At 52.9% G+C, this 25,007-nt stretch overlaps 1 protein-coding gene across 2 annotated transcripts in view; it reads left to right on the forward strand.

Moving 5' to 3' along the window:
* The window catches only part of LOC147095978 (flotillin-1-like), a 73,263-nt gene that overhangs the window by 14,263 nt on the left and 33,993 nt on the right, over window positions 1–25,007 (forward strand). For both annotated transcript variants that reach the window (XM_085974937.1, XM_085974938.1), the window contains exons 2-4: window positions 572–641; window positions 11,103–11,178; window positions 13,241–13,331. In XM_085974937.1, the coding sequence (XP_085831063.1) occupies window positions 596–641; window positions 11,103–11,178; window positions 13,241–13,331 (213 nt within the window). In that variant the 5' untranslated portion in view covers window positions 572–595. The remainder of the gene's footprint in view (window positions 1–571; window positions 642–11,102; window positions 11,179–13,240; window positions 13,332–25,007) is intronic.

The raw sequence follows: 25,007 nt of genomic DNA on the forward strand, positions 1-25,007 counted from the left end.
GCTCAGTGTTTACTTTTAAGTGTTGGAGCCAGCCAGGGGAATAGCTGGGCTGGGTTCCAAATAGCAATACATTCTGCAGGATTGGAAGTGAGTCAGTATCTGGCTCGTGAGGAGCATAAACACCGGCACGGACCTGTTGGGCCGATTGGCCTGTTTCTGTGCTGTAATTCTGTGAATGGTGAATGTTGTTGTGTTGTAACTGGTGTATTGCACTTCATCTAGAGCCATCTTTTGTTTCATAACTTGCCCCATTACCACCTCCTTTTGCCTTGCACCATCATCCCTTTTGTTCTTTCCTCTCCTCTCCTCCCCTCCCCCACTCCTACACTCACTTAAAAACCTGTTCCATCTGCAGCTTTTTCCAGTTCTGACGAAGGGTCATCGACCTGAAACGTTAACTCTGTTTCTCTCTCCACAGATGCTGCCTGACCTGCTGAGCATTTCCAGTGTTTTCTGTTTTTATTTCAGATTTCCAGCATCCGCAGTAATTTGCTCTTGTGTCGTACTGGTGTATCTGGGCTTGCTGTGAGTTGACGGACCTAATTAATGTGTTTCCTCGTTTTTTTTTCAGGATCCTCTTAACTGACGCTTCAACATGTCGTTCCAAACATGTGGTCCCAACGAGGCCATGGTGGTTTCAGGTACGGTAATGCCGCTTCTGTTCAGTCGCGTTCGGACTCTTCGGCTGCATAGGGCATCACAACCCAGCCCAGTCTGTTCTCACCCAGCAATCCACACAGGTGCAGCTATCACTGGTCTGCGATCAAGAGCAAGAGCCCGGGCTAATTCCTGTTGAAGTCTCTCACCCCCCCCCCACCCCACCCCACCTCCCCAATCCTGAGGCCCATTGTAATACCCCTAACGACAGAGATCAACTAATGAAGCAGTAATCGGGGACTCAGCCGTCGAAGGAGCCAGAGTGAATGGAAAAGAAAGATCTTACATTTACACAGCCCTTTCCTCGACCTCAGGACGTCCCAAAGCGCCTTACAGCCAATGAAGTACTTTTTTGAAGTGGAGTCACTGTTGTAATGTAGGAAACGTGGCAGCCAATTTGCACACAGCAAGCTCCCACAAACAGCAATGTGATAATGGCCAGATAATCTGTTTTAGTGATGTTGATTGAGGGACAAATATTGGCCAGGACACCGGGAATAACTCCCCATCTCCTCTTCGAAATAGTGCCGTGGGATCTTTTACGTCCACCTGAGAGAGCAGACGGGGGGCCTCGGTTTAACGTCTCATCCGAAAGACGGCACCTCCGACAGTGCAGCACTCGCTCAGTACTGCACTGGAGTGTCAGCCTAGATTTTTGTGCTCAAGTCCCTGGAGTGGGACTTGAACCCACCACCTTCTGACTCCGAGGCGAGAGTGCTACCCACTGAGCCATGGCTGTACTGTATTGGTAGGAGGCACTGTACCAGTGACCACCCCCACTTCCTGTATACGGAGGCAGAGTTACAGTCGCAGTTTGACTCTCTACTTGATGTCGTGCATCTTGTGTTTCCCATGCTTCCCGCTCACTCACCTCTGCTGCCCGTGTCCTAACTCACACCAAGTCCCGTTCGCCCATCACCCCTGTGCTCGCTGGCCTACACTGGCTCCTGGTTCCGGCAACTCCTCAATTTAAAAAATGTCATCCTTGTTTTCAAATGCCTCCAAGGCCTCGTCCCCCTCTCCCTATCTCTGTAACCTCCTCCAGCCCTACAACCCTCCGAGATCTCTGCACTCCTCCACTTGCCTCTTGAGCATCCCTGATTTTAATTGCTCCACCATTGGTGGCCGTGCTTTCAGCTGCCAAGGCCCTGAACTCTGGAATTCCCTCCCTAAACCTCTCCACCTCTCCCCCCTCCTTTATGATGTTCCTTAAAACCTACCTCTTAGATGTTCTAATATCTCCTTATGTGGCTCGGTGTCAAATTTTGTTTGATAGCGCTCCTGTGAAGCAGCTTGGGATGTTTTACTACATTAAAGGTGCTATATAATTGCAAGTTGTTTCATATATATGTGTGTGCGTGGGCAGTTGGAACAGCAAGAACCTTTGATTGAAGCCCGACATCTGGATCACTTGGTCCAGGAGTTTCCTAGAATAGCGTACTATGAAAACCCTCGTTAACCACAATAGCGTCCCCACCAATGGGATGGTTGTGACAGTGCTGACTTTTTGCAAAGACTTTTTTAAATGTCTTGTGGTTTTATAGGGCCTTTTAATGTGAGAAAGAATGAAAGATCTTGGCATTTATGCCTTTCACGACCTCCGGACGTCCCAAAGCGCTTTACCGCCAAGTGCTTTTGAAATGTAGTCACTGTTATAAAGTAGGAAATGTGGCAGCCAATTTGCAAACAGCAATGTGATAATGCAGAGGGATGGGATGATGCAGCGTAGACCAGAAGTATCATCTCTTGTGCGTAAGCCCTCCCCCATTTCATAAACCATGGCTGAGAACAATTTGATAAGTCAGTAATACCAAGTTCCCATGATCCCTGATGCTCATCCAGTGAGCAGTTAGTTGAGCCTTGCAGATCAGCAAGTTCCCCGGTTCAAGGCCAAGACTGTGCTGAGTTAGAATTGCTGGACGATACAATTGTCCCTAATCTAGCGACACCAGCTGGGTAACGCAAGTGTGGATCGACAACAGTTGAGGGCAGTATTGGGCTCTCGCGTAGTACTCCCTGTTTCCAAGGATCCTGCTGACACCTGTCTGGTTCACACGTAAAGAATGGGCACTTGATTGAGAACCCATTGGACCCCCCCCCCCCCCCCCCCCCCAACCCATCCAACAGAAAGGTCACCGTACCCATGGGACCGCCACACCCCCCCAAAATCAAACAGAAAGGTCACTGGTACTGATGGGACCCCCTATCCCAACAGAAAGGACACAGTACTGATGGGACCCCCTATCCCAACATAAAGCTCACAGTACTGATGGGACCTCCTATCCCAACAGAAAGGTCACAGTACTGATGGGACCCCCCCCCCCCCCCCCCATCCAACAGAAAGGTCACCGTACCCATGGGACCGCCCCCCCCCCCCCCCCCCAACCAAACAGAAAGGTCACTGGTACTGATGGGACCCCCTATCCCAACAGAAAGGTCACAGTACTGATGGGACCTCCTATCCCAACAGAAAGGTCACAGTACTGATGGGACCTCCTATCCCAACAGAAAGGTCACAGTACTGATGGGACCTCCTATCCCAACATAAAGGTCACAGTACTGATGGGACCCTCCCTTCATCCAACAGACAGGTCATCGTACCCATGGGACTGCCCCCCCCCCCCCCATCAAACAGAAAGGTCACTGGTACTGATGGGACCCCCATCCCAACAGAGAGGTCACTGGTACTGATGGGACCTCCTATCCCAACAGAAAGGTCACTGGTACTGATGGGACCTCCTATCCCAACAGAAAGGCCACAGTACTGATGGGACCTCCTATCCCAACAGAAAGGTCACTGGTACTGATGGGACCTCCTATCCCAACAGAAAGGTCACTGGCACTGATGGGACCTCCTATCCCAGCAGAAAGGTCACTGGTACTGATGGAACCCCCCATCCAGCAGAAAGGTCACAGTACTGATGGGACCTCCTATCCCAACAGAAAAGTCACAGTACTGATGGGACCTCCTATCCCAACAGAAAGGTCACTGGGACTGATGGGACCTCCTATCCCAACAGAAAGGTCACTGGCACTGATGGGACCTCCTATCCCAACAGAAAGGTCACTGGCACTGATGGGACCTCCTATCCCAACAGAAAGGTCACTGGCACTGATGGGACCTCCTATCCCAACAGAAATGTCACAGTACTGATGGGACCTCCTATCCCAACAGAGCGGTCACTGGTATTGATGGGACACCCATCCAACAGAAAGGTCACTGGTACCGATGGGACCCCCTATCCCAACAGAAAGGTCACTGGGACTGATGGGACCCCCTATCCCAACAGAAAGGTCACTGGTACTGATGGGACCTCCTATCCCAACAAGGAGTCAGGACAGGACCGGAGGGGGGAAAGTTGGCAGGAAAAGGGTGTTGCCAAGTTAGATGACCGTGGTTAATCAGCTCGGTTGTGCAAGTTATTGAATTTGAAGTCATAGTCCCGTCCTCACTCGATGCCCACACACACCAGGGGGGTCAGAGGTTAGACTTCAGGAGCAGCGGCCTGTTTCTCGCCCCTCTCTTCACCTGGGCGGGGTTAGGTGCGAAGATCAATTGCAACACCCCCTACTGCTGCTCCAGCTGAGCGACTAATTCTGGAACCTTCCGGGAATGCAAGGCCAGGCTGGCCACTGGATTAACAGTGCTGACCATCGTAGAGTGGGGTGGGGGGGGGCGACGGACCCTGGAGTTCAGAGGTTGAAGACGGCATGCCTTGATGAAGTGGGTTTCAGAGTTCGAATGGGGCAGAAGCGAGCCTTGCATTTATACACTTCCTTGTTGTGCCTCTGAGTCGCATCAAAAATGCTTCACCTACAAAGATTTCCTTTGAAGTGCAAGGACTGCTGTGTTGCAATAAGGTCAGGTAACCCAGCACAGGCCGGGTTTGAATGTGCGGCTTTCCCAGACACTGTGGCTCGGTGCCACACGAGTTTTGACCCAGATTGACGCCAGTTATAAGTTTTTTAAAATATATAACCATAATTCAAGAGTGAAGCGTTTGAAATTCAGACAGTCGATCAGAGGGGAAAGTTCTGAGCGTGTCAGCAAGAGTTTGCCTTGAGCGTGCGGAGTATTTGGTTTCCGGCTCACTGTGTCTATCAGAGCTCGGTATGGGAAATCCTGGGCACTGCTGAACTCGGGGAATGTGCCCGGCAATCATCCCAACCCCTGCAAAAGTCCCGGGTGGGTGGGGAAGCAGTCCAGTTTTGGGCACCGCCCTTTAGGAAGGGCTTGGTGGGGTTGCAGAGGAGATTTGCTAGAATGGTTCCAGGGGTGAGGGATTACAGTTACAAGGAGAGGCTGGAGAAGCTGGGGTTGTTCTCCTTCGAGCGAAGATGGCTAAGAGGAGATTTGATAGAGGTGTTCAAAATAGTGAAGGGTTTAGAGCGGGTAAATACAGAGAAACTCTTTCCAAAGGCTGTAGGGTCGATAACCAAAGGGCACAGATTTAAGGTGATGGCCCTGTTCCTGGGACTAGGGACAGGGTCACTGGCAAGGCTTGGAAGCTAAGCAGAGCCAGGCCTGGTTAGTACCTGGAGGGGTGACCATCAGGGAAGACCAGGTGCAGAAGGTCACGGAAGGAGCCCCGGGAGGGGCGGCTGGCGAGCAGGCCCAGGCGTTGGGCTGAAGATTGTCGGACAGGAGGAATGGTGGAAATGGAATGGCGGCGCGCACAGACGCAGCGGCTTTGCTTCTCCCAGGACGGTGCTATTTACGTTTAATGTTAATGTTATTTGTACCTGATTCATGGGAGCTTGCAAGATCACATTTCGTTGTTCATGTACTTGTGCATTGTACAATGACAATAAAGTTGAATTATTATTATTAATAAAAGAACCAGAGGCGACGTGAGGAAAAACCTTTTCACGCAGCGAGTGGTTAGGATTTGCAATGTGGTGGATACAGATTCAATAATAGACTTCAAAAGGGAGTTGGATAAATACTTGAAGGAGAAAAAAATTGCAGGGATATGGGGCAAGAGCGGGGGAGTGGGACTAATGGGATTGCTCTTCCAAAGAGCTGGAGCAGACTCGATGGGCTGAACGGCCTCCTTCTATGCTGTACTATTCTATGAAGCACTACCTCCCCCCACCTGTTGAACTGGAGGGGCGAGCAGACCAACCAGCGATGTAAAACAATTTACTGACGGGATTTAGCCACGGAGAGAACCCATACATATCCACAGTGGCCTGCCTGCCATCCCTGCAAGAAATGAGGGGAAGCGGCCTGCAGGTTTTGCTGCAATCTTCCCACAGCCCTACTGAATCACAGAAAGTTACAGCAGGGAAGGAGGCCATTTCGGCCCATCGTGTCCACGCCGCCAACAAAGAACTATCCAGCCTAATCCCAGCTCTCGGTCCGTAGCCCTGCAGGTTACAGCATCCCAAGTACTTTTTAAATGTGGTTAGAGTTCCTGCCTCTACCACCCTTTCAGGCAGTGAGTTCCAGACCCCCACAACCCTCTGGGTGAAGAAATTTCCCCTCAAATCCCCTCTAAACCTTCCCCCAATTACTTTAAATCTGTGCCCCCTGGATTTTGACCCATGATGTCCCTCACCGTGATCACTAACAAACCTCCCTCTGCATTGATATAAGACATCTTCCCACGATCAGTGAGACATTTACGGTCCGACAATTAGACCTTGGTTGCGAGCCCTCAGGAGTTACAATCGAGCCCAGCGAGCTCTCGCAGATATTTAAGTGGATCCGTACTCGGATGTCCCACTGCTGGGTCCAGTGTCAGCAGCTGGTGTCTTATCAGCCCACGGTGTCATTACTCTTGGAAACTGATCTCCCCACCTCTGCTGTTTCTCTTCATACACCACTAGTGAGCATTGTTGTGAAACACGATTCAACGTTTCAGCAGGCCCTGTGACGCGAGCTCCCTCTCTGTTTTTTCCTCTACTGCATAACTTTCCAAGCTGGGTCCTCCAGAACATCAGGTTTTTCTAGTTTCTGATGTGCCAGCGTGTCCTTGCTGTTGCCGTGTTAATAAAAAAAACTTTTTCAGCGACGATGGTCGTTTGGGTCGGTAACACGAGCTTTTGGAATTTAGGACAGGGCTTGCCAGGAGTGTGTCAGTGTTTGCAGAGGTTCCTGGAATGGTGTCGGTATTTGCAGTTAAGACAATACAGAAAAGTTTGAAGATGCCAGTTTTAGTGACCCGCTTGCCTCTTTTGCCAATTGAGAGCTTCGTAGAAGCATAGAATCATAGAACCGTTACAGCGCAGGAGGAGGCCATACGGCCCGTCGAGCCCGTGCCAGCTCTCTGCAAGAGCACTTCAGCTAGTCCCACTCCCCCGCCCTTTCCCTGTAACCCTGCAAAAAAAAATTTCCTTCAGGTACTTATCCAATTCCCTTTTGAAAGCCATGATTGAGTCTGCCTCCACCACCCTTTCAGGCAGTGAATTCCAGATCCTAACCCCTCGCTGCGTAAAAAGGTCTTTCCTCATGTCGCCTTTAGTTCTTCTGCCAATCACCTTAAATCTGTGTCCTCTTGTTCTCGACCTTTCTGCCAATGGGAACAGTTTCTCTCTATCTACTCTGTCTAGACCCCTCATGATTTTGAATACCTCTATCAAATCTCCTCTCACCCTTCTCTGCTCTAAGGAGAACAACCCCAGCTTCTCCAGTCTATCCACGTAACTGAAGTCCCTCATCCCTGGAATCATTCTCGTAAATCTTTTCTGCAGCCTCTCGAAGGCCTGTACATCCTTCCTAAAGTGCGATGCCCAGAATTGGACACAATACTCCAGTTGAGGCCGAACCAGTGTTTTATAAAGATTCATCATAACTTCCACGCTTTTGTACTCTATGCCTCTATTTATAAAACCCAAGATCCCGTATGCTTTTTTTAACCGCTCTCTCAACCTGACCCTGCCACCTTTTAATGATTTAACATAGAAACATAGAAGATAGGAGCAGGAGTAGGCCATTCAGCCCCTCGAGCCTGCTCCACCATTCAGTGAGGTCATGGCTGATCATCCAAATTCAGTACCCTGTTCCTGCCTTCTCTCCATATCCCTTGATCCCTTTAGCCTTAAGAAATATATCCAACTCCTTCTTGAATATATTTAATGAATTGGCCTCTACTGCCTTCTTTGGTAGAGAATTCCACTGGTTCACCACTCTCTGGGTGAAGAAATTCCTCCTCATCTCTGTCCTAAATGGCTTACCCCTTATCCTTAGACTGTGACCCCTGGTTCTGGACTCCCCGACCATCGGGAACATCCTTCCAGCATCTAGTCTGTCTAGTCCTGTTAGAATTTTATAAGTTTCGATGAGATTCCCTCTCATTCTTCTAAACTCCAGCGAGTACAAGCCCAATCGATCCAATCTCTCCTCATACGTTATTCCTGCCATCCCAGGTATCAGCCTGGTGAATCTTCGCTGCACTCCTTCCATGGCAAGAATATCCTTCCTCAGATAAGGCAACCAAAACTGCACACAATACTCAAGGTGTGGTCTCACCAAGGCCCTGTACAACTGCAGCAAGACATCCTTGTTCCTGTACTCAAACCCTCTCGCTACGAAGGCCGACATACCATTTGCCTTCTTAACCGCCTTCTGCACCTGCATGCTTACTTTCAGCGACTGGTGCACAAGGACGCTCAGGTCTCGTTGCACTTCCCCTTCTCCCAATCTATTGCCATTTAGATAATCTGCCTTCCTGTTTTTGACACCAAAGTGGATAACCTCGCATTTATCCATGTTATATTGCATCTGCCATGCTTCTGTCCAATCACCCAACCTGTCCAAATCATACTGGAGTTTCTCGGCATCCTCCTCACAGCACACGCGCCCACCCAGCTTTATGTCGTCTGCAAACTTGGAGCTATTACATCTAGTTCCCTCGTCCAGATCATTAATATATATTGTGAATAGCTGGGGTCCAAGGACCGATCCCTGCGGTACCCCACTAGTCACTGCCTGCCACTCGGAAAAAGAGCTGTTTCTTCCAACTCTTTGCTTTCTGTCTGCCAACCAGTTCTCTATCCAAGTCAATACCTTGCCCCCAATCCCATGTGCCTTAATTTTACACGCTAATCTCTTATGCGGGACCTTATCGAAAGCCTTTTGAAAATCCAAATACACCACATCCACTGGTTCTCCCTTAACTATTTTACCAGTTACATCCTCAAAAAAAATTCCAGTTGATTAGTCAAGCACGATTTACCTTTTGTAAATCCATGTTGACTTTGTCTGATCCGGTCACTTTTTTCCAAGTGCTCTGCTATTACATCCTTTATAATGGACTCTAGCATTTTCCCCACTACCGATGTCAGGCTTACCGGTCTGTAATTCCCTGTTTTCTCTCTACCACCCTTTTTGAACAGTGGGGTAACATTAGCTACCCACCAATCCATGGGTACTGTTCCAAAGTCTATTGAATTTTGGAAGATGACCAGCATGCATCTATTATTTCTAGGGCCACTTCCTTAAGTACCCTAGGATGTAGATTATCAGGCCCTGGGGATTTATTGGCCCTCAATCCCATCAATTTCCCTAACACCATTTCCCTACAAATACTGATTTCTATCAGTTCCTCAGTTTCATTAGACCCTATGTTCCCCGACATCTTTGGGAGGTTATTTGTGTCCTCCTTTGTGAAGACAGAACCAAAGTATGTGTTCAATTGGTCTGCCGTTTCTTTGTTCCCCATTATAAATTCCCCTGATTCTGACTGCAAGGGACCTATGCTTGACTTTACCAATCTTTTTCTCTTCACATATCTATAAAAGCTTTTACAGCCAGTTTTTATGTTCCCTGCAAGCTTACTCTCATACTCTATTTTCCCCCTCTTAATTAATCCCTTTGTCCTCCTTTGTTGAATCCTAAACTGCTCCCAATCCTCAGGTTTACTGCTTCTTCTGGCCAATTTATATGTCCTCTCCTTGGATCTTATGCTATCCCTAATTTCCCTTGTTAGCCACGGTTGAGTCACCTTTTTTGTTTTATTTTTATGCCAAACTGGGATGAACAAATTCTGTAGTTCATCCATGCGATCTTTGAATGTTTGCCGTTGCCCATCCACCGTCAACCCTTTGAGTGACATTCCCCAATCAATCCTACCCAACTCGCACCTCATACCATCGTACTCCTTTATTTAAATTCAGGACCCTCGTCTCTGAGTCAACTATTTCATTCTCCATCTTAATGAAGAATTCGATCATATTATGATCGCTCTGACCCAAGGGCCCTCGCACAACAAGATTGCTAATTAATCCTTTCTCATTACATAATACCCAGTCTAAGATGGCCTGATCTCTAGTTGGTTCCTCGACATATTGGTCTAGGAGACCATCCCGTATACACTCCAGGAATTCCTCCTCCACAGTATTGTTACTAATTTGGTTAGCCCAATCTATATGTAGATTAAAGTCACCCATGATAACTGCTGTGCCCTTATTGCACGCTTCTCTAATTTCCCGTTTAATGCCATCCCCGACCTCTGCATGACTGTTTGGAGGTCTATATACCACTCCCAGTAACGTTTTCTGCCCCTTGGCATTTCTCAGTTCTACCCATACAGATTCCACATCATCAGAGCTAATATCCTTCCTTTCAATTGTGTTAATCCCCTCTTTAACCAGCAATGCTACCCCACCTCCTTTTCCCTTTTGCCTATCTTTCCTGAATATTGAATACCCCTGGATGTTGAGTTCCCAGCCTTGGCCACCCTGGAGCCATGTTTCCGTAATCCCAATCATATATTCGTTTATCTCTATTTGCGCAGCTAATTCATCCACCTTATGAATGCTCCTTGCATTAAGACACAAAGCCTTCAGGCTTGTTTTTTTAACGCTCTTAGATCTTTTAGAATTATTATTTACAGTGGCCATGTTTGATTTAAACCCTTGATTTCTCTGACTGCCACTTTTGTTTTTCTCCTTCCTGTCTTTTGCTTTTATCCTTGTTTCCCTTTCCTCGGTCTCCCCACTCAGGTTCCCAACCCCCTGCCATTTTAGTTTAAACCCTCCCCCAGAGCATTAGCAAACACTCCCCCTAGGACATCGGTCCCAGCCCTGCCCAGGTGCAAACCGTCCGTTTTGTACTGGTCCCACCTCCCCCAGAACCGGTTCCAATGTCCCAGGAATTTGAATCCCTCCCCCTGGCACCATTCCTCTAGCCATTTGTGCACATATGCCCCCAGGTCTCTCTGTTTGTGCACCCCCTTGTAGGACATAGAATCGTACAGCACCGAAGGAGACCATTCAGCCCATCGTGGCTCTGCCGGCTCTCTGGAAGAGCTGCCCAATTAGTCCGCCCTCCCCCCTGCTTTTTGCCCCAAAGCCCTGCAAATGTTTGTGCTGCATATATCGCTTCAGTTTTCTGTTCAGCCTGTCTGTGCAGAGCTCCTCTTCTGACTGACTGGCCCAGAATTTGGAGAGCCGCTCACTGCTGCCCTCTTTCGTGCTCTGATCTCTTCCATCTATTTCAGGGTTCTGCCGATCCCCGCCGGTGATGATTGCTGGAGGTCGAGTGTTCGTTTTGCCGTGTGTGCAACAGATCGAGAGGTAATGACAGGTGGAACTAGAGCAGATCTCCACTCACCTTTTGTGTGGGGAGGAGGGGATTTGCCTTTGAGTTCTCTCTCTCTCCTAATGAGACTTTGGTGTGCTGTTATTTTTTTTTTCCCCGATGCCCCAAGTGACCCCGTGTGTCAGCCCAGGCAGCGTGGGAATGGTGCCTGGTTATTCGACAATGGAGGGCATCACATCCTCCTCGCCCAACACCCACACGGACACCTTCCAGCAGAGGTTCACTGCAGGAATGATCAAGTTCCTGCCCCTCTGCCTCCCGAGTGACCATTCTTGTGTCAGTATCAGAAGGCTATTCGCCCAGCCTTAGTTCCCAACACTGACAGTTTTCAGTGAGAGATTGGGGGAATGTCTGACCTACTGCACCACCCTGTCCTATCTCCCTCTGGGACTGGGTGGTGCAGTGGGTCAGACACTGTCCTTTCCCCCTGTGGGACTGGATGGTGCAGTGGGCCAGACACTGTCCTTTCCCCCTGTGGGACTGGGTGGTGCAGTGGGTCAGACACTGTCCTTTCCTCCTCTGGGACTGGGTGGTGCAGTGGGTCAGACACTGTCCTTTCACCTTCTGGGACTGGGCGGTGCAGTGGGTCAGACACTGTCCTTTTCCTCTCTGGGACTGGGTGGTGCAGTGGATCAGACACTGTCCTTTCCCCCTGTGGGACTGGGTGGTGCAGTGTGTCAGACACTGTCCTTTCCCCCTCTGGGACTGGGTGGTGCAGTGGGTCAGACACTGTCCTTTCCTCCTCTGGGACTGGGTGGTGCAGTGGGTCAGACACTGTCCTTTCCCACTCTGGGACTGGGTGGTGCAGTGTGTCAGACACTGTCCTTTCCCCCTCTGGGACTGGGTGGTGCAGTGGGTCAGACACTGTCCTTTCCCCCTGTGGGACTGGGTGTTGCAGTGGGTCAGACACTGTCCTTTCACCCTCTGGGACTGGGTGGTGCAGTGGGTCAGACACTGTCCTTTCCCCCTGTGGGACTGGGCGGTGCAGTGGGTCAGACACTGTCCTTTCACCCTCTGGGACTGGGCGGTGCAGTGGGTCAGACACTGTCCTTTCCCCCTCTGGGACTGGGCGATGCAGTGGGTCAGACACTGTCCTTTCATCCCCTGGGACTGAGTGGTGCAGTGGGTCACACACTGTCCTTTCCCCCTCTGGGACTGGGTGTTGCAGTGGGTCAGACACTGTCCTTTCCCCCTCTGGGACTTGGTGGTGAGGTGGGTCAGACACTGTCCTTTCCCCCTCTGGGACTGGGTGGTGCAGTAGGTTAGACACTGTCCTATCTCCCTCTGGGACTGGGTGGTGCAGTGGGTCAGACACTGTCCTTTCCCCCTGTGGGACTGGATGGTGCAGTGGGCCAGACACTGTCCTTTCCCCCTCTGGGACTGGGTGGTGCAGTAGGTCAGACACTGTCCTTTCCCCCTCTGGGCCTGGGCGGTGCAGTGGGTCGGACGCTGTCCTTTCACCCTCTGGGCCTGTATTTAAATTGAGCTGAGGCTGATGGGATGAAAGTGTTTTTTCGTGGTATAAGTTCGTATTTGAAGTGCAGTTGAGGTAGGAACGTATTACACAGGAAGGGAAGGGACCATTATGCTCAATGGATAGTTTCAACCCAGCCCCCGCGGGGTTTGGTCCACAGCATCAAAGTTACACCAATTGGGTCTAATTTATTAATCTCACTCAGAAGCTCCAAGGCGTGTGTCTGAAATGGAAAACTATCTCACTTTGGGTGGGGTAGGGGAATTCCAGTTTTGAAGGTGTAGCACTTTGAGAAGTGTAACGGAAGCTTTACTCTACATTTAACCTGGGCGTTCCTGCGATAGAAAGCGTTCCATTCCACTAAAACCCTCATCACAGCAAGCACAAAATTCACAGCATTTATTTTTAAATGGCAGTGTATGGGGAGGGGGAGAAGCCAAGTTTTCATCTTATCGATGTTTAAGTTGACCCCATGAAATGACACCTGTGGTGATCTGTTCTCTCCCTGGGACTGTTCTGGCTCCTAACCCGTTCTCTCTCGCTGTCTCTCTGCTCCTTTGTAGGATTTCCTTGAGCACTCTGACGCTGAATGTGAAAAGCGAGAAGGTGTACACGCGCCATGGTGTCCCGATCTCCGTCACCGGAATCGCGCAGGTACGGTACGGTACTGGGTGGGCCGCCTTTCAGACTGGGATTAGCGGGCGAGTTAGTAGAGCTGTCTCTTAACTGTTCCACCCAACCCCGTCTCAACCCACTAAAATAGGTTAGCCTCAGCGGCTGGTCGATTAGGTTTGTGTGTGCGCGCACCTGCTTCTGTGTGTACACGCTAGACGTGGTCTCACCACAGCCCTATATAATTGTAGCAAGACCTTGTACTCCAACCCCCTTGCAATAAAGGCGAACATGCCATTTGCCTCCCTAATTGCTTGCTGTACCTGCATGCTACCCTTCTGTGTTTCCTGTATGAGAACACCTAAATCTCTGAACACCAGCATTTAATAGTTTCTTCCTATTTATAAAAAATGTTATATTTTTCCAAAAAATTCTCTCTCGAGGGTGCTAATTATCACTAGCACTTTGCACTCGCAGTCACCAGTTTCCTTCTGGTACTTTGACCCAGCAGCTAATCTTTAGCCAGCATGTGCATGTTAACAAGCTGGTTCAGTTTGCCTCAATGTTGGGGTCTGAAGATAAGAGCTCTTCCTCAGTGTGTCAGCTGTGCCTCAGTGGGCAGCTGTGTCTCAGTGTGTCAGCTGTATCTCAGTGTGTCAGCTGTGTCTCAGTGTGTCAGCTGTGCCTCAGTGGGCAGCTGTGTCTCAGTGTGTCAGCTGTGTCTCAGTGTGTCAGCTGTGTCTCAGTGTGTCAGCTGTGTCTCAGTGTGTCAGCTGTGTCTCAGTGTGTCAGCTGTGTCTCAGTGTGTCAGCTGTGCCTCAGTGGGCAGCTGTGTCTCAGTGTGTCAGCTGTGTCTCAGTGTGTCAGCTGTGTCTCAGTGGGCAGCTGTGTCTCAGTGTGTCAGCTGTGTCTCAGTGTGTCAGCTGTGTCTCAGTGTGTCAGCTGTGTCTCAGTGGGCAGCTGTGTCTCAGTGTGTCAGCTGTGTCTCAGTGTGTCAGCTGTGTCTCAGTGTGTCAGCTGTGTCTCAGTGTGTCAGCTGTGTCTCAGTGTGTCAGCTGTGTCTCAGTGGGCAGCTGTGTCTCAGTGTGTCAGCTGTGTCTCAGTGTGTCAGCTGTGTCTCAGTGGGCAGCTGTGTCTCAGTGGGCAGCTGTGTCTCAGTGTGTCAGCTGTGTCTCAGTGTGTCAGCTGTGTCTCAGTGGGCAGCTGTGTCTCAGTGGGCAGCTGTGTCTCAGTGTGTCAGCTGTGTCTCAGTGTGTCAGCTGTGTCTCAGTGGGCAGCTGTGTCTCAGTGTGTCAGCTGTGTCTCAGTGGGCAGCTGTGTCTCAGTGTGTCAGCTGTGTCTCAGTGTGTCAGCTGTGTCTCAGTGTGTCAGCTGTGTCTCAGTGGGCAGCTGTGTCTCTGTCAGCTGTGTCTCAGTGGGCAGCTGTGTCTCAGTGTGTCAGCTGTGTCTCAGTGTGTCAGCTGTGTCTCAGTGGGCAGCTGTGTCTCAGTGGGCAGCTGTGTCTCAGTGTGTCAGCTGTGTCTCAGTGTGTCAGCTGTGTCTCTGTCAGCTGTGTCTCAGTGGGCAGCTGTGTCTCAGTGTGTCAGCTGTGTCTCAGTGTGTCAGCTGTGTCTCAGTGGGCAGCTGTGTCTCAGTGGGCAGCTGTGTCTCAGTGTGTCAGCTGTGTCTCAGTGGGCAGCTGTGCCTCAGTGGGCAGCTGTGCCTCAGTGTTTCAGCTGTGTCTCAGTGTGTCAGCTGTGCCTCAGTGTGTCAGCTGTGTCTCAGTGTGTCAGCTGTGTCTCAGTGGGCAGCTGTGTCTCAGTGGGCAGCTGTGTCTCAGTGTGTCAGCTGTGTCTCAGTGGGCAGCTGTGTCTCAGTGTGTCAGCTGTGTCTCAGTGTGTCAGCTGTGTCTCAGTGGGCAGCTGTGTCTCAGTGGGCAGCTGTGTCTCAGTGTGTCAGCTGTGTCTCAGTGTGTCAGCTGTGTCTCAGTGGGCAGCTGTGTCTCAGTGTGTCAGCTGTGTCTCAGTGTGTCAGCTGTGTCTCAGTGGGCAGCTGTGTCTCGGTGGGCAGCTGTGTCTCAGTGGGCAGCTGTGTCTCAGTGTGTCAGCTGTGTCTCAGTGTGTCAGCTGTGTCTCAGTGGGCAGCTGTGTCTCAGTGTGTCAGCTGTGTCTCAGTGGGCAGCTGTGTCTCAGTGTGTCAGCTGTGTCTCAGTGTGTCAGCCGTGTCTCAGTGGGCAGCTGTGTCTCAGTGGGCGGCTGTGTCTCAGTGTGTCAGCTGTGTCTCAGTGGGCAGCTGTGTCTCAGTGTGTCAGCTGTGTCTCAGTGTGTCAGCTGTGTCTCAGTGGGCAGCTGTGTCTCAGTGTGTCAGCTGTGTCTCAGTGTGTCAGCTGTGTCTCAGTGGGCAGCTGTGTCTCAGTGTGTCAGCTGTGTCTCAGTGTGTCAGCTGTGTCTCTGTCAGCTGTGTCTCAGTGTGTCAGCTGTGTCTCAGTGTGTCAGCTGTGTCTCAGTGTGTCAGCTGTGTCTCAGTGTGTCAGCTGTGTCTCAGTGGGCAGCTGTGTCTCAGTGTGTCAGCTGTGCCTCAGTGGGCAGCTGTGTCTCAGTGTGTCAGCTGTGTCTCAGTGTGTCAGCTGTGTCTCAGTGGGCAGCTGTGTCTCAGTGGGCAGGTGTGTCTCAGTGTGTCAGCTGTGTCTCAGTGGGCAGCTGTGTCTCAGTGGGTCAGCTGTGTCTCAGTGGGCAGCTGTGTCTCAGTGGGCAGCTGTGTCTCAGTGGGCAGCTGTGTCTCAGTGGGTCAGCTGTGTCTCAGTGTGTCAGCTGTGTCTCAGTGGGCAGCTGTGTCTCAGTGGGTCAGCTGTGTCTCAGTGTGCCAGCTGTGTCTCAGTGGGCAGCTGTGTCTCAGTGGGCAGCTGTGTCTCAGTGTGTCAGCTGTGTCTCAGTGGGTCAGCTGTGTCTCAGTGTGTCAGCTGTGTCTCAGTGGGCAGCCGTGTCTCAGTGTGTCAGCTGTGTCTCAGGGCAGCTGTGTCTCAGGGCAGCTGTGTCTCAGGGCAGCTGTGTCTCAGGGCAGCTGTGTCTCAGTGGGCAGCTGTGTCTCAGTGGGCAGCTGTGTCTGAGTGGGCAGCTGTGTCTCAGTGTGTCAGCTGTGTCTCAGTGGGCAGCTGTGTCTCAGTGTGTCAGCTGTGTCTCAGTGTGTCAGCTGTGTCTCAGTGGGCAGCTGTGTCTCAGTGGGTCAGCTGTGTCTCAGTGGGTCAGCTGTGTCTCAGTGTGTCAGCTGTGTCTCAGTGTGTCAGCTGTGCCTCAGTGTGTCAGCTGTGTCTCAGTGGGCAGCTGTGTCTCAGTGGGCAGCTGTGTCTCAGTGGGCAGCTGTGTCTCAGTGGGTCAGCTGTGTCTCAGTGGGTCAGCTGTGTCTCAGTGGGCAGCTGTGTCTCAGTGGGCAGCTGTGTCTCAGTGGGCAGCTGTGTCTCAGTGGGCAGCTGTGTCTCAGTGTGTCAGCTGTGTCTCAGTGTGTCAGCTGTGTCTCAGTGGGCAGCTGTGTCTCAGTGTGTCAGCTGTGTCTCAGTGTGTCAGCTGTGCCTCAGTGTGTCAGCTGTGTCTCAGTGGGCAGCTGTGTCTCAGTGGGCAGCTGTGCCTCAGTGTGTCAGCTGTGTCTCAGTGGGCAGCTGTGTCTCAGTGGGCAGCTGTGTCTCAGTGGGCAGCTGTGCCTCAGTGTGTCAGCTGTGTCTCAGTGTGTCAGCTGTGTCTCAGTGGGCAGCTGTGTCTCAGTGGGCAGCTGTGTCTCAGTGGGCAGCTGTGTCTCAGTGGGCAGCTGTGTCTCAGTGGGCAGCTGTGTCTCAGTGGGCAGCTGTGTCTCAGTGGGCAGCTGTGCCTCAGTGTGTCAGCTGTGCCTCAGTGGGCAGCTGTGTCTCAGTGGGCAGCTGTGTCTCAGTGGGCAGCTGTGTGTCAGTGTGTCAGCCGTGTCTCAGTGGGCAGCTGTGCCTCAGTGGGCAGCTGTGTCTCAGTGGGCAGCTGTGTCTCAGTGGGCAGCTGTGTCTCAGTGGGTCAGCTGTGTCTCAGTGTGTCAGCTGTGTCTCAGTGGGCAGCTGTGTCTCAGTGTGTCAGCTGTGTCTCAGTGTGTCAGCTGTGTCTCAGTGGGCAGGTGTGTCTCAGTGGGCAGCTGTGTCTCAGTGTGTCAGCTGTGTCTCAGTGGGCAGCTGTGTCTCAGTGTGTCAACTGTGTCTCAGTGTGTCAGCTGTGTCTCTGTGTCAGCTGTGTCTCAGTGGGCAGCTGTGTCTCAGTGGGTCAGCTGTGTCTCAGTGGGTCAGCTGTGTCTCAGTGTGTCAGCTGTGTCTCAGTGGGTCAGCTGTGTCTCACTGTGTCAGCTGTGTCTCAGTGGGCAGCTGTGTCTCGGGGCAGCTGTGTCTCAGTGTGTCAGCTGTGTCTCAGTGGGCAGCTGTGCCTCAGTGTGTCAGCTGTGTCTCAGTGGGCAGCTGTGTCTCAGTGTGTCAGCTGTGTCTCAGTGGGCAGCTGTGTCTCAGTGGGCAGCTGTGTCTCAGTGGGCAGCTGTGCCTTAGTGTGTCAGCTGTGTCTCAGTGGGCAGCTGTGCCTCAGTGGGCAGCTGTGCCTCAGTGTGTCAGCTGTGTCTCAGTGTGTCAGCTGTGTCTCAGTGTGTCAGCTGTGTCTCAGTGTGTCAGCTGTGTCTCAGTGTGTCAGCTGTGTCTCAGTGGGTCAGCTGTGTCTCAGTGGGTCAGCTGTGTCTCAGTGTGTCAGCTGTGTCTCAGTGTGTCAGCTGTGCCTCAGTGGGTCAGCTGTGTCTCAGTGGGCAGCTGTGTCTCAGTGGGCAGCTGTGCCTCAGTGTGTCAGCTGTGTCTCAGTGTGTCAGCTGTGTCTCAGTGGGTCAGCTGTGTCTCAGTGTGTCAGCTGTGTCTCAGTGTGTCAGCTGTGCCTCAGTGGGCAGCTGTGTCTCAGTGGGCAGCTGTGCCTCAGTGTGTCAGCTGTGTCTCAGTGGGCAGCTGTGCCTCAGTGGGCAGCTGTGCCTCAGTGTGTCAGCTGTGTCTCAGTGTGTCAGCTGTGTCTCAGTGTGTCAGCTGTGTCTCAGTGTGTCAGCTGTGTCTCAGTGGGTCAGCTGTGTCTCAGTGTGTCAGCTGTGTCTCAGTGTGTCAGCTGTGTCTCAGTGGGTCAGCTGTGTCTCAGTGTGTCAGCTGTGTCTCAGTGGGCAGCTGTGTCTCAGTGTGTCAGCTGTGTCTCAGTGTGTCAGCTGTGTCTCAGTGGGTCAGCTGTGTCTCAGTGTGTCAGCTGTGTCTCTGTGGGTCAGCTGTGTCTCAGTGTGTCAGCTGTGTCTCAGTGTGTCAGCTGTGTCTCAGTGGGTCAGCTGTGTCTCAGTGTGTCAGCTGTGTCTCAGTGGGCAGCTGTGTCTCAGTGTGTCAGCTGTGTCTCAGTGGGCAGCTGTGTCTCAGTGGGCAGCTGTGTCTCAGTGGGCAGCTGTGTCTCAGTGTGTCAGCTGTGTCTCAGTGGGTCAGCTGTGTCTCAGTGTGTCAGCTGTGTCTCAGTGGGCAGCTGTGTCTCAGTGTGTCAGCTGTGTCTCAGTGGGTCAGCTGTGTCTCAGTGTGTCAGCTGTGTCTCAGTGGGCAGCTGTGTCTCAGTGTGTCAGCTGTGCCTCAGTGGGCAGCTGTGTCTCAGTGGGCAGCTGTGTCTCAGTGGGCAGCTGTGTCTCAGTGGGCAGCTGTGTCTCAGTGGGCAGCTGTGTCTCAGTGTGTCAGCTGTGTCTCAGTGTGTCAGCTGTGTCTCAGTGTGTCAGCTGTGTCTCAGTGTGTCAGCTGTGTCTCAGTGTGTCAGCTGTGTCTCAGTGTGTCAGCTGTGTCTCAGTGGGCAGCTGTGTCTCAGTGTGTCAGCTGTGTCTCAGTGTGTCAGCTGTGTCTCAGTGTGCCAGCTGTGTCTCAGTGGGCAGCTGTGTCTCAGTGTGTCAGCTGTGCCTCAGTGTGTCAGCTGTGTCTCAGTGGGCAGCTGTGTCTCAGTGTGTCAGCTGTGCCTCAGTGTGTCAGCTGTGTCTCAGTGGGCAGCTGTGTCTCAGTGTGTCAGCTGTGTCTCAGTGTGTCAGCTGTGTCTCAGTGGGTCAGCTGTGTCTCAGTGTGTCAGCTGTGTCTCAGTGGGCAGCTGTGCCTCAGTGTGTCAGCTGTGTCTCAGTGGGCAGCTGTGTCTCAGTGGGCAGCTGTGTCTCAGTGGGCAGCTGTGCCTCAGTGTGTCAGCTGTGTCTCAGTGTGTCAGCTGTGTCTCAGTGGGCAGCTGTGTCTCAGTGTGTCAGCTGTGTCTCAGTGTGTCAGCTGTGTCTCAGTGTGTCAGCTGTGTCTCAGTGGGCAGCTGTGTCTCAGTGTGTCAGCTGTGTCTCAGTGTGTCAGCTGTGTCTCAGTGTGTCAGCTGTGTCTCAGTGTGTCAGCTGTGTCTCAGTGTGTCAGCTGTGCCTCAGTGTGTCAGCTGTGTCTCAGTGGGCAGCTGTGTCTCAGTGGGCAGCTGTGCCTCAGTGGGCAGCTGTGTCTCAGTGTGTCAGCTGTGTCTCAGTGTGTCAGCTGTGTCTCAGTGTGTCAGCTGTGTCTCAGTGGGCAGCTGTGTCTCAGTGTGTCAGCTGTGTCTCAGTGGGCAGCTGTGTCTCAGTGTGTCAGCTGTGTCTCAGTGGGCAGCTGTGTCTCAGTGTGTCAGCTGTGCCTCAGTGGGCAGCTGTGTCTCAGTGGGCAGCTGTGTCTCAGTGGGCAGCTGTGTCTCAGTGGGCAGCTGTGTCTCAGTGGGCAGCTGTGTCTCAGTGTGTCAGCTGTGTCTCAGTGTGTCAGCTGTGCCTCAGTGTTTCAGCTGTGCCTCAGTGTGTCAGCTGTGCCTCAGTGTGTCAGCTGTGTCTCAGTGTGTCAGCTGTGTCTCAGTGGGCAGCTGTGTCTCAGTGGGCAGCTGTGTCTCAGTGTGTCAGCTGTGTCTCAGTGGGCAGCTGTGTCTCAGTGTGTCAGCTGTGTCTCAGTGGGCAGCTGTGTCTCAGTGGGCAGCTGTGTCTCAGTGTGTCAGCTGTGTCTCAGTGTGTCAGCTGTGTCTCAGTGGGCAGCTGTGTCTCAGTGTGTCAGCTGTGTCTCAGTGTGTCAGCTGTGTCTCAGTGGGCAGCTGTGTCTCGGTGGGCAGCTGTGTCTCAGTGGGCAGCTGTGTCTCAGTGTGTCAGCTGTGTCTCAGTGTGTCAGCTGTGTCTCAGTGGGCAGCTGTGTCTCAGTGTGTCAGCCGTGTCTCAGTGGGCAGCTGTGTCTCAGTGGGCGGCTGTGTCTCAGTGTGTCAGCTGTGTCTCAGTGGGCAGCTGTGTCTCAGTGTGTCAGCTGTGTCTCAGTGTGTCAGCTGTGTCTCAGTGGGCAGCTGTGTCTCAGTGTGTCAGCTGTGTCTCAGTGTGTCAGCTGTGTCTCAGTGGGCAGCTGTGTCTCAGTGTGTCAGCTGTGTCTCAGTGTGTCAGCTGTGTCTCTGTCAGCTGTGACTCAGTGGGCAGCTGTGTCTCAGTGTGTCAGCTGTGTCTCAGTGTGTCAGCTGTGTCTCAGTGTGTCAGCTGTGTCTCAGTGTGTCAGCTGTGTCTCAGTGTGTCAGCTGTGTCTCAGTGGGCAGCTGTGTCTCAGTGTGTCAGCTGTGCCTCAGTGGGCAGCTGTGTCTCAGTGTGTCAGCTGTGTCTCAGTGGGCAGCTGTGTCTCAGTGGGCAGGTGTGTCTCAGTGTGTCAGCTGTGTCTCAGTGGGCAGCTGTGTCTCAGTGGGTCAGCTGTGTCTCAGTGGGCAGCTGTGTCTCAGTGGGCAGCTGTGTCTCAGTGGGCAGCTGTGTCTCAGTGGGTCAGCTGTGTCTCAGTGTGTCAGCTGTGTCTCAGTGGGCAGCTGTGTCTCAGTGGGTCAGCTGTGTCTCAGTGTGCAAGCTGTGTCTCAGTGGGCAACTGTGTCTCAGTGGGTCAGCTGTGTCTCAGTGTGTCAGCTGTGTCTCAGTGGGCAGCCGTGTCTCAGTGTGTCAGCTGTGTCTCAGGGCAGCTGTGTCTCAGGGCAGCTGTGTCTCAGGGCAGCTGTGTCTCAGGGCAGCTGTGTCTCAGTGGGCAGCTGTGTCTCAGTGGGCAGCTGTGTCTCAGTGGGCAGCTGTGTCTCAGTGTGTCAGCTGTGTCTCAGTGGGCAGCTGTGTCTCAGTGGGCAGCTGTGCCTCAGTGTGTCAGCTGTGTCTCAGTGGGCAGCTGTGTCTCAGTGTGTCAGCTGTGTCTCAGTGTGTCAGCTGTGTCTCAGTGGGCAGCTGTGTCTCAGTGGGTCAGCTGTGTCTCAGTGGGTCAGCTGTGTCTCAGTGTGTCAGCTGTGTCTCAGTGTGTCAGCTGTGCCTCAGTGTGTCAGCTGTGTCTCAGTGGGCAGCTGTGTCTCAGTGGGCAGCTGTGTCTCAGTGTGTCAGCTGTGTCTCAGTGTGTCAGCTGTGCCTCAGTGGGCAGCTGTGTCTCAGTGGGCAGCTGTGTCTCAGTGGGCAGCTGTGTCTCAGTGTGTCAGCTGTGTCTCAGTGTGTCAGCTGTGTCTCAGTGGGCAGCTGTGTCTCAGTGTGTCAGCTGTGTCTCAGTGTGTCAGCTGTGCCTCAGTGTGTCAGCTGTGTCTCAGTGGGCAGCTGTGTCTCAGTGGGCAGCTGTGCCTCAGTGTGTCAGCTGTGTCTCAGTGGGCAGCTGTGTCTCAGTGGGCAGCTGTGTCTCAGTGGGCAGCTGTGTCTCAGTGGGCAGCTGTGCCTCAGTGTGTCAGCTGTGTCTCAGTGTGTCAGCTGTGTCTCAGTGGGCAGCTGTGTCTCAGTGGGCAGCTGTGTCTCAGTGGGCAGCTGTGTCTCAGTGGGCAGCTGTGTCTCAGTGGGCAGCTGTGTCTCAGTGGGCAGCTGTGCCTCAGTGTGTCAGCTGTGCCTCAGTGGGCAGCTGTGTCTCAGTGGGCAGCTGTGTCTCAGTGGGCAGCTGTGTGTCAGTGTGTCAGCCGTGTCTCAGTGGGCAGCTGTGCCTCAGTGGGCAGCTGTGTCTCAGTGGGCAGCTGTGTCTCAGTGGGTCAGCTGTGTCTCAGTGTGTCAGCTGTGTCTCAGTGGGCAGCTGTGTCTCAGTGTGTCAGCTGTGTCTCAGTGTGTCAGCTGTGTCTCAGTGGGCAGGTGTGTCTCAGTGGGCAGCTGTGTCTCAGTGTGTCAGCTGTGTCTCAGTGGGCAGCTGTGTCTCAGTGTGTCAACTGTGTCTCAGTGTGTCAGCTGTGTCTCTGTGTCAGCTGTGTCTCAGTGGGCAGCTGTGTCTCAGTGGGTCAGCTGTGTCTCAGTGGGTCAGCTGTGTCTCAGTGGGTCAGCTGTGTCTCAGTGTGTCAGCTGTGTCTCAGTGGGCAGCTGTGTCTCAGGGGGCAGCTGTGTCTCAGTGTGTCAGCTGTGTCTCAGTGGGCAGCTGTGTCTCAGTGTGTCAGCTGTGTCTCAGTGGGCAGCTGTGCCTCAGTGTGTCAGCTGTGTCTCAGTGGGCAGCTGTGTCTCAGTGTGTCAGCTGTGTCTCAGTGGGCAGCTGTGTCTCAGTGGGCAGCTGTGTCTCAGTGGGCAGCTGTGCCTCAGTGTGTCAGCTGTGTCTCAGTGGGCAGCTGTGCCTCAGTGGGCAGCTGTGCCTCAGTGTGTCAGCTGTGTCTCAGTGTGTCAGCTGTGTCTCAGTGTGTCAGCTGTGTCTCAGTGTGTCAGCTGTGTCTCAGTGGGTCAGCTGTGTCTCAGTGTGTCAGCTGTGTCTCAGTGTGTCTGCTGTGTCTCAGTGGGCAGCTGTGTCTCAGTGGGCAGCTGTGCCTCAGTGTGTCAGCTGTGTCTCAGTGTGTCAGCTGTGTCTCAGTGTGTCAGCTGTGTCTCAGTGTGTCAGCTGTGTCTCAGTGTGTCAGCTGTGTCTCAGTGGGTCAGCTGTGTCTCAGTGTGTCAGCTGTGTCTCAGTGTGTCAGCTGTGTCTCAGTGGGTCAGCTGTGTCTCAGTGTGTCAGCTGTGTCTCAGTGGGCAGCTGTGTCTCAGTGTGTCAGCTGTGTCTCAGTGTGTCAGCTGTGTCTCAGTGGGTCAGCTGTGTCTCAGTGTGTCAGCTGTGTCTCTGTGGGTCAGCTGTGTCTCAGTGTGTCAGCTGTGTCTCAGTGTGTCAGCTGTGTCTCAGTGGGTCAGCTGTGTCTCAGTGTGTCAGCTGTGTCTCAGTGGGCAGCTGTGTCTCAGTGTGTCAGCTGTGTCTCAGTGGGCAGCTGTGTCTCAGTGGGCAGCTGTGTCTCAGTGGGCAGCTGTGTCTCAGTGTGTCAGCTGTGTCTCAGTGGGTCAGCTGTGTCTCAGTGTGTCAGCTGTGTCTCAGTGGGCAGCTGTGTCTCAGTGTGTCAGCTGTGTCTCAGTGGGTCAGCTGTGTCTCAGTGTGTCAGCTGTGTCTCAGTGGGCAGCTGTGTCTCAGTGTGTCAGCTGTGCCTCAGTGGGCAGCTGTGTCTCAGTGGGCAGCTGTGTCTCAGTGGGCAGCTGTGTCTCAGTGTGTCAGCTGTGTCTCAGTGTGTCAGCTGTGTCTCAGTGTGTCAGCTGTGTCTCAGTGTGTCAGCTGTGTCTCAGTGTGTCAGCTGTGTCTCAGTGTGTCAGCTGTGTCTCAGTGTGTCAGCTGTGCCTCAGTGTGTCAGCTGTGTCTCAGTGGGCAGCTGTGTCTCAGTGGGCAGCTGTGTCTCAGTGTGTCAGCTGTGTCTCAGTGTGTCAGCTGTGTCTCAGTGTGTCAGCTGTGTCTCAGTGGGCAGCTGTGTCTCAGTGTGTCAGCTGTGTCTCGGTGGGCAGCTGTGTCTCGGTGGGCAGCTGTGCCTCGGTGGGCAGCTGTGTCTCAGTGTGTCAGCTGTGCCTCAGTGGGCAGCTGTGTCTCAGTGTGTCAGCTGTGTCTCAGTGGGCAGCTGTGCCTCAGTGGGCAGCTGTGTCTCAGTGGGTCAGCTGTGTCTCAGTGTGTCAGCTGTGTCTCAGTGGGTCAGCTGTGTCTCAGTGGGCAGCTGTGTCTCAGTGTGTCAGCTGTGTCTCAGTGTGTCAGCTGTGTCTCAGTGTGTCAGCTGTGTCTCAGTGGGCAGCTGTGTCTCAGTGTGTCAGCTGTGTCTCAGTGGGCAGCTGTGTCTCGGTGTGTCAGCTGTGTCTCAGTGTGTCAGCTGTGTCTCAGTGTGTCAGCTGTGCCTCAGTGGGCAGCTGTGTCTCAGTGTGTCAGCTGTGTCTCAGTGTGTCAGCTGTGTCTCTGTGTCAGCTGTGTCTCAGTGTGTCAGCTGTGTCTCAGTGGGCAGCTGTGTCTCAGTGTGTCAGCTGTGTCTCAGTGTGTCAGCTGTGCCTCAGTGTGTCAGCTGTGTCTCAGTGTGTCAGCTGTGTCTCAGTGTGTCAGCTGTGTCTCTGTGTCAGCTGTGTCTCAGTGTGTCAGCTGTGTCTCAGTGTGTCAGCTGTGTCTCAGTGGGCAGCTGTGTCTCAGTGGGCAGCTGTGTCTCAGTGTGTCAGCTGTGTCTCAGTGTGTCAGCTGTGTCTCAGTGTGTCAGCTGTGTCTCAGTGTGTCAGCTGTGTCTCAGTGTGTCAGCTGTGTCTCAGTGTGTCAGCTGTGTCTCAGTGTCTCAGTGTGTCAGCTGTGTCTCTGTGTCAGCTGTGTCTCAGTGTGTCAGCTGTGTCTCAGTGTGTCAGCTGTGTCTCAGTGGGCAGCTGTGTCTCTGTGTCAGCTGTGTCTCAGTGTGTCAGCTGTGTCTCAGTGTGTCAGCCGTGTCTCAGTGTGTCAGCCGTGTCTCAGTGGGCAGCCGTGTCTCAGTGGGC

Source organism: Somniosus microcephalus, unplaced genomic scaffold, assembly GCF_052327205.1.
Source record: "Somniosus microcephalus isolate GS21.2 unplaced genomic scaffold, FLI_Smic_1.0 unresolved_chr1, whole genome shotgun sequence".
NCBI classification, from domain to species: Eukaryota; Metazoa; Chordata; class Chondrichthyes; order Squaliformes; family Somniosidae; genus Somniosus; species Somniosus microcephalus.